General features: G+C 36.5%; 1 protein-coding gene across 1 annotated transcript; it reads left to right on the top strand.

Moving 5' to 3' along the window:
- Positions 1–1,189: 1,189 nt before the first annotated feature.
- On the top strand, positions 1,190–8,581 carry LOC133312490 (uncharacterized). The gene is made up of 4 exons (XM_061513690.1): positions 1,190–1,476; positions 4,125–4,351; positions 4,758–5,571; positions 6,065–8,581. Exons 2-4 carry the CDS (start codon positions 4,127–4,129, stop codon positions 8,281–8,283), a joined length of 3,258 nt encoding a protein of 1,085 aa, XP_061369674.1. The 5' UTR covers positions 1,190–1,476; positions 4,125–4,126; the 3' UTR covers positions 8,284–8,581.
- The last annotated feature ends 324 nt before the right edge of the window (positions 8,582–8,905 follow it).

The raw sequence follows: 8,905 nt of genomic DNA, 5'->3' as shown, positions 1-8,905 counted from the left end.
CAAAACATGACAAAATAATCACTGTACCCGTAATCTATGATTCATCTGCATTTGTTTCTTTATTTATGTAACGTGGTACTCCTTGTACCAACGCAACATACTGAGAATGGGGCAGAGGATCCTTCTACCAATAAAAAAAAGGGTGAACATTGGATTTCATAATACCGAAAGTACCCACCCAGCAACAGAACAGAAGAATCGAAAATCCCATTCTTGTAAATATTTTGTACCCACAAGGGCATTTCCAGTAACCAACCCTTCTAAAAAACCTCATCTTTCCCAAACTTTGCAGGGTCCCACTCGTTTGCCTGCTGTTGTATTGGCCAATTAAAACACTACATAAAAGTGGTAATTTCCCCCATATTTACCTCAAATGTTAAAAGAAATCTTAGCTAATTTTTTTTTGTTTTTTTTTTTTGTATTTCCTAATATTTTTATATTATTAAATACAATCTCATACTAACCCTGCTAATAAAACATGAGCTTAAATTATATAGTCAAACTAATACAAAATCTTTCTAATAATAAAAAATATGTTATTAACTTTCCTCTTAACACTTATTAATTAGTCCTAATGGAGCCTCAACAACTAACTTAGAAAAAGAGGGGATTTGTCAAGTTTGTTGTGTTGGAGTCATGTCCAAATATTCACAAAAATATTATTTACAGTATTTGTCTCGATGCATATATTTTACGTAACTGCTGACGTGGACGCAGTAAAGAAGCTATTGAATTTGAACAAAATAATCAAAATGTTAAAACTGTAACATACATAATAAAATATGTATTTATATAAAATTAATAATAAGAATATTTATTATGAGATTATTATCAGTTACCTTTAGTAACATTATTGATAATTGATAAGAGAGCAGCGAAAAGCAAGGAGGGTGGAGAGAATCTAGAATTGCCCATTTGTTTATGATATTCTAGAAAACATATTTATTTTATTTTATTTTTATGTAAATGGTAAAGGAAGGAAGAGAGGAGTGATGAAAAAGCAGAGAATAAAAAGAGACCGGATGTTGACAAATTTCATGTCACTGTTCTTAGAAGGTCGTTTGTTTGTGTGAAGATTTCTTATCTGGGATCTCTCTCTCTTTAAAAATCTTTCTCTCTCTAAAAAAAATGCTTCATTTTTCTTCTTCTATTTGTGTGTGTTTTTGAGAGAGAGAGAGAGAGAGAGAGGAAGGAGGGGCTGGCCCAGCAGATCGAAATCTCCTCCTTTTCTTCAACCTGATGACGATCTAAGCTCCTTCAATGGTGTTGCTACAATACCCACTTTGTTGTTTGTCCTATAATAATAATAATAATTATTATTATTATTGGTTTTAGTTCTAGGTACCTTTTTTGGCTTCACATAGTGCAAGTCCTAAAGGTTCTCAATTTTTATTTTCTCTGAAGTTGTTGGTGCCTTGAATGGTAGAATCCATGTGGGATTCTTAAGCGGAGGTGCTCAGAGGATGTGGGTGTGAGGTAATTTTACTTATACTCCTCTCTCTCTCTCAATATTTTAATTTGTATATATTTTACTTTATGATTTTGATAATTTTGGTTTTAGACTTTTAGTATTTTATATCTGGTTCTGTTTTCAGTACGATGAAATTCTTTGGTTCCTGTTCTTTGGGGGGTTATTCCAATGAACTCCTTAACATAACTCTTTCTTTTTCTTAATTATTATTATTATTATTATTATTTTACTTTGAATTTTGTTGATGGAATTTTCTGATGTTGAATTTTAGTATTTCAAATGCTTCTTCTGGTTGAAAGCATCCGCTGTTGGGTTCTTTTAGATAATTGTTGTATTGGATCTGTTTAATTAGATTTTGTCATTCATTCGTTCCTTTATTTAGTCCCTTTGACTCAGAATTGGAGTGAAGAAACTGTGTTCCCTCATATTGTGGATGAATTTATGCTGTTCTTGGTTTGTAACTGCTCCACTACTCCAGATATTTCTCATTTCCATTATGAGCCTATGTTGTGTACTTTTGAAACGCAGGAACTCTTTGCATAGATTTTGGAAATTCCTCATGCCCAATATTAATTGGAGATGTATGAATGGTTCTGGGCAGTTGAAAGCATAGATAAAATTTGTATTATAGAAATTCATCTACTTTGCTTAGATTTATTAGAATCATTTGCGTTGTGCTGCTTTTATGAGTATTTTTAAGCTGTTGTTTGCTTTGATTGGGTAATGAATGAATTTGTAAACTTTGTCCGTAATTCTTTGGCATGTTTTTCAACGGCTGTGGTTATTACTGCCATGAAATGATAAGTCACTAGCATATAAATGTGTGTTCATGTGTCTGAGTTGTCCACTGGTATTCTTTGTCAAAGCGAGAAACAACAAAAATATTGGAATATGCTAACAACATTTATACTTTATGTTATGAAGCATTTCTAAGTTGGATAAAGTAAGCAAAGTTATCAAATGCGGATTGCGGCATATCGCGGCCAACCCCGAAAAATACTATAGCGCTATAGCGGGTTGAGGAAATAGCGGAATAGATATATGATAGAAATAATGACAAAAAGAAACATTTTTTAAAGGCAAAGATAGCATAAGTGACAGAGAAAGACGCAGATAGACTAATAAACCCTTAAAGAATTTCTGTTACACATTTATATTTAGGACCAAATTGACATTTTGCCTTATGATGGCAATATGGTCGCGATTTGGTCGCAAATGGGATCACAATGGCCGCTATTGCATTCTGGTGCAGCGCGGTGCAGTTTCTTGCAGCGCGGCTTGCATCGCTGTTGCAGCGCAATTAATTACTATGAAAGTAAGGCCATTTTATATGTTCTGATCGGTGCATTAGTATAGGCTTAAAGGTTATTAGTGCGTCTTTAGCAGCTTGTTGGCGGATGGGGTTTACTTGGGATATATTGGCCCTCAACCCCGTAATATCAGACGGAATTGGTTGTCAGTTTGTCATAGCAATAATAATGATCCCCTTTCTTGCGGTCCTTTAACATGCCAGATTAAGCACTTGTAGTGTAACAGTAATAAATTTAAGCATTCAGTGATCTAAAATCCTATCTTTAAGGATGTTTCTTGTATTTCTTATCATCCCCAGCCCCCAAAGTTTTGGTAAATTTCTTGAATTCTCTACCTGTTATGGTAGTCTTCAGTTGTAATTGTTATATCCTACTACAATTAGAATTTGGCACATATATGTTGTGTGTTAGTTTTCTGATACTTCTGAATATGGGAGTTGTGAATTTTCATTGGTAGCTAGTGTAGCTGTGTTTTTTTTAGTTAAAATATTTGATAATTGTAAGGATTTTTTTTTTCTTCTTGCACCTAATTTTTTTACGCAGCAAGAGATGTTGTTTACATGCCATAAAGAGTATCTCGGTTTAATTTTCTCAAGTGCTTGGTGTTAAATTCGTGTTTAGGAAGCTAACATGGAATTCTTTTTTCTAATTAAATCCTTTCTTAAATGCATGTCATTCCCTTCCTATGTTGCTTGAAGTACTTACACATTTGCTTTTAAGATAAAAGTTTATATTCATGTTGTATTCCACGTAACTTGGTGCAAGTAGGGTATTTATTATCATGCATTTAGAGGCTTTGGTGTCAATAAATTGGTATCTTATATATAAGTTGTGTATATGTTCAAATGAAATTTCAACTTTATATTGCATAAAATATAAAGGAAAATGTCATAACTGCGACTTTTACATGTGCGTATACGAGGAGCATTGGGAACAAGTATAGGGGAGGGAGTGAAGGGGGTGGGGTGGATTTTTCGTTACAAGTCAGTTTGGAATCCCCTTAACACTAGGGTGATGGGTTTATCATACAACTTTTCATATAAAGCTTATTAATGATTTTTTTCACTCTCAATTTTAAGGGGACACCACAAAGCGCTCAAAATCTAATAATCCGTACTATGTTCATTTTGTGTATTGAGAAGTTTCCTTAACCATTCAAGTAATTTCTGGGTATGATCATCTTTGTGCTAGCTTGCCATATGTCATGTCATTAAGTTTAAATTTCTGTTATCCAGTTATTTGACAGCTCTTTGTAGATTGTGTTGTGGTATGTGATGCTGTACAACGTTAGTAATTGTTAATTTGTACTAGAATACTTACATATAACTTTGGTCAATTATCAGGAATGGGAACCAAAGTCCAGAATCTGCCAGGATATTACTCAATGAGAGATCTTAATGAGGACTCTAGCAGTTGTGGCTGGCCCCTATTTTATGTGGATAAAACATTGACAAATGGAAAGCACTATAATAATTATCTGCCAAGTGCTACCGCAGATGCATGTTCAGTGTATAATAAGGATGCTGTGAAGCGGATGATGCTTGAGCATGAGGCCATATTTAAGAATCAGGTATGAAGGTTTCAGTTTCTAACTTTCTTTTTATCCCTTGTCCTGTAGCAGAAATAGTATGTATGGTGTGGGTGGGGTGTTTTAGAATTGAGTCTTATTTGTCAATTTAAAATTAAAGATAGGTTTTTTTTCTAGGTCTTGAATTTTGTTATTCACGCTTCTTTAGAGTTCCTTGTTTTAAAATGTCACATTTTTCAATTGCTGCAGCAGGAACTACTGCAGCTGAGTAGTTCGTAACTTAATCATCACTATTTTGCTGCAATATTAAGTTTACTCAGTTTTAGATGTACAGTTTTCTTGTAACATGGTTCAAGTGATGGTCTTGTTAAGCAGTAAGCTTAATATCTTTTTGTACATCAAGATTGGTGAACCTATTGATATATTTAAACTATGTATTGTCAAGCAGGTCTATGAACTCCACCGTTTATACAGAATACAAAGGGATATGATGAATGAATTTAAAAGGAAAGAATTGCACAGAAATCAGATACCTGTTGAGGCATCATTTTCCACAGCTCCGTTGTCATCCCAAATAACAGCTGAAGATGGCCAAAAATGGCATATTTCTGGCTTTCCTGTAGGAAATTCTACTTGTGCCAAAACATCTGTTTCAGGTACTGAGGGTATTCATTCTCCTGTGGGTTCTATTAAAGGAATCAGCATGCAAGCTGGTCCAATTTCATCCCCAAATGGGGGTAGTTCAAAAGATGTTGAGGTGCTTGAGTCCAGACCCTCAAAGGTGAGGAGAAAAATGTTTGACCTTCAGCTCCCTGCTGATGAGTACATTGATACCGAGGAAAGTGAAAAGCTTAGCGATGAAAAGATAAGTGGTCCAACATTATTTCTTCCTGATAAAAATTGTAAAAATGGAAAGGATGGTGATATAAAACATTTTTGCTGCAATGGTGGGAAGACTGGTACCCAGGAGGACACTTCAAGATCTGAGCAATCATTAAGGAGAAGAAATGGTTTGGCTGACTTAAATGAACCTGTTCAAGTAGAAGAAACAAGCGATTCTCCATATACACATATTCTGAGCCATAATCCTGGTCAAGGGGCAACCGAATGCTCGGATCTCTCTGCCACTGCCAAACACCAGTCACAATTTTTTGGTTTATCCAGGGAACATTTACTCAACTCACGTCATGGAACTGACAGTTGGGCTCAAAATAATGGATATTTGGAGAAGAATGGGAGTGGAAAAGAGTGGGCTGAGGCAGGTTAGACTTCTTATAGAGTTGCTTCATTTCTTTTTTTTTTCCTTTCACCCCCTCCCTCCCAAAAATGAAGTTTTTTTAAGCTAGGTATTTTTATTTTGCATTTGACCATCAGATATTTTTCTAAGAGAACTGATAGAAAAATTAGTGTTTAAGAAAAAGCTGATAATGAATTTAGTATGTCTTATTGTGATTCTTTTATAATGAGCTCATACAAGAGACAGGAAAAACTATAAAACTTGGATTTTGTTAGTACGTGTTAGAGCTGATGGATTACTATACTCGTTGTTGCCTTTCTTCTTGTTTCATGTTAATAAACTGATTTATAAATCTTTTTGCCCCAACTAGAATTTAGGAAAGCCATTTCCTTTGTGTATCTTTTCCTTTTGTTTTGGAGTATACTTTCCTTTCTGATTATCTGGCTACAATCAAGTATTATTGATAATGACGTATTATTAAAATTGTGCCATGACAATTGTGTTTCTAATGTTGGCAGGGCAAGCTAAAAGCAATCTACAACCCCTTCCTCAAGTCCTCAAACTGGAGAAATCGTTTTTGTCTTCCCAAACAGTGCAAGATGCACTTTGCAAAGCTCATGAACCTGCATCCGATTATCTAACTGGTCGAAGCAAGACAGATACGTGGAGGGAAAAGACAGTTAGTGATTTACATTTTGGTGAAAGAAGTCATGAATACTCCATCAATAAGCTTACTGAGGCTGTGGTACCTGTACATAGACCTGGTCTTTTTGCAATTGCTCCTTCATCTGATTTATCCAAGTCTTGGTCTCATTCTGCTTCTTCTTGGGAAATGGCAAGTAGCAGCCAAATCCAGAAGTTAATGTCAGTTCAGACACCTCCGGGTCTTAATGCATCTGGTGTCTTGAGTAGGAGTTCCCAGTCACATCAAAGTAAGGGGATGTTTGAAGATAGCTGGCCTTTAAATATCAATTCCAAGCCTAACCTAGGTTCTCGTTGTGATGTACCTATACAAAACGGATTTTACCCTGGATCTTCATCTGGGTCCGTGGAACCATCAATGAACATCTCTTCAATTAGCTATGACCATCTCAATCACAATGGTAAGATAATTCCCGAACATTTCATCAACAATGGTTCATCAATATACTATAAGGGTTCAAATTCAAATTGCAATGACATGAAGTCTGGAAAAGAAATTGACTTGAATGTGCTGCTTTCAAATGGTTCATCCAACAACTTATTTCCCCAGTCAGGTGTTGGGATAATGGATGGAGAACAGAAGCATGAGGAGCATCTTGCAGTGTTGCCTTGGCTTAGAACGAAGACAACTTGTAAGAATGAAGTACAAAATACTGATAGAGGCATTACTGCAGGACAGTCAAAATCTTTCCATGTTGCTTCATTGTCCAACAAAGATGAAACTGGAAAGGGGCCTTGCGGAAAATCTATGCACACTTCGGTTTTGTGTTCTAATAATACTGAACCAAGGAGGACTGAGGTAAGTAAAAGCTCCAGTCATAAGAAAATTCTTGGTGTTCCCATATTTGATATGCCTCATTTTTCTCCCAAGAAGGAGTTATCTTCAATCACTTCTCCCTCTGTGTCAACTCCTAGTCCATCTGACGTAGAAGCAGTGGAAAATAATCAGAAAAATCAGGTACTTGATATTAACTTGCCTTGTGATGCTGCTGTTCTTGAGTTGGACAAAGAACCAGTCACTGAAGCTGTTGTTGGTAAGACAAGATCTCCTACAACGAAAGCAGAGTCTAGAAATCAAATTGATCTGAACTTGAGTATGAGTGAGGAATCTGAGGATGAAGTATCTTTCACAACTATTCCAACTGCAAGTGTAGTAATGAAGGCAGAAATAGATCTAGAAATCCCTGCTGTTCCCGAGACAGAGGAGGATGCTGCTGTTCCTGAAGAAAAGCAGCTTGAAACTTCTCTAGCATCACCACAGGACTTACAAGATACAGTTGAACGGCCACAGGATGAACTTATGAGAAATGCGGCCGAGATCATTGTTGTCTTGTCATCTCTTTCCTGTGATCAAGTGGATGGTGTGATCAGTAATCCATCAGAAAGTCCAATAATGGTGGACCCGCTAAACTGGTTTGTGGATATAGTTTCCTCATTTAAAGATAATCTCGAGTGCAAGGGTGGTATTTCGAGGGAAAAAGTTGGTGAGGATAATCAGGAGTGTTCATCTGAAGGAATGGATTACTTTGAGTTCATGACACTGAAACTGACACAAACCAAGGAAGAAGACTACATGCCAAAGCCTCTTGTTCCAGAAAACTTCAGAGTGGAAGAAACAACAACTTTGTTGCCTACACGGACGCGAAAGGGGCCAGCAAGGAGAGGGAGGCAGAGGAGGGACTTCCAAAGGGACATCCTTCCAGGCCTTGCTTCTTTATCAAGGCATGAAGTGACAGAAGATCTTCAGACATTTGGAGGGCTTATGAGAGCAACAGGTCATTCGTGGCATTCGGGATTAACAAGGAGAAGCTCTTCTAGGAATGGCTGTGGCCGGGGGAGGCGCCGGGCGCAGGTTACCCCCTCTCCCACGCCACCAGTGACAACCATTGAAACTTGCACCCCTCTTATCCAACAGCTTAATAACATAGAAGTGGCATTGGAGGATACAAGCCTAACAGGTTGGGGTAAGACAACCAGAAGGCCCCGTAGACAAAGGTACCCTGCAGGTAATCCGACATTGATCCCGTTAACCTAATCACCATAAGAGGCTTAAGAGTTAAGATTTTTAGATGAGAATTTATAGAGGTAAGCTTGGTCAGTTCCATATACATGGGACACATGATGTTCTCAGGCATGGGGATTTCTCTTGTAAATTTCTTCAACCCGAATTTGGGTATATGCTTGATGTGATACCAACTTGTATTTTTCTTAAATAATGTTGCATGATTTCTTCTGATTATCTCTTTATAAAACTGTTGAGATATATACCAGTGTCCTTTCACTTAGTGTTCTCTCACATTTTGGGATTTTTACTGAGTTTCTGGTTACACTCAGTTCTTTTGTCCATGCTGCATGAGTTTGCCCTCCATCTAATAGGGCTTTAAGTATCTTATGACATAGGTAGCTGCTTACCATCAAACATAAAATATAATTCATATATTATTTTACGTCTCGTTTTAACACATCTACTAAACGCTACCTAAGTATTAGATTTGATCATTTGTTATGGATGCCTTTGGTGATACTTTTGACCTCAATCATAGCTCATTCTGTAGTGTGATTAAAGATTTTGTAGGATCTGTTTTGTAATTATGAAGGCTTAACAGGATGTTAAATATATATGTAAATATTATTTCTCATGTGAATACAAAAAAGTG

This window comes from Gastrolobium bilobum, unplaced genomic scaffold (assembly GCF_033153095.1).
Source record: "Gastrolobium bilobum isolate Gb01-03AN ecotype WA unplaced genomic scaffold, APGP_CSIRO_Gbil_v1 utg5873, whole genome shotgun sequence".
NCBI lineage: Eukaryota > Viridiplantae > Streptophyta > Magnoliopsida > Fabales > Fabaceae > Gastrolobium > Gastrolobium bilobum.
Note: the sequence above shows the minus strand (reverse complement) of the source record. Positions and strands in the feature narration are given on the sequence as shown.

Bases quoted from the DNA above. Each gene is read 5' to 3' on its own strand.
- LOC133312490 (XM_061513690.1), top strand. From the start codon at position 4,127: ATGGGAACCAAAGTCCAGAATCTGCCAGGATATTACTCAATGAGAGAT. The intron at 4,352-4,757 runs GTATGAAGGTTT...ATTGTCAAGCAG, and splicing joins AGGCCATATTTAAGAATCAG to GTCTATGAACTCCACCGTTT. The intron at 5,572-6,064 runs GTTAGACTTCTT...TAATGTTGGCAG, and splicing joins AAAAGAGTGGGCTGAGGCAG to GGCAAGCTAAAAGCAATCTA.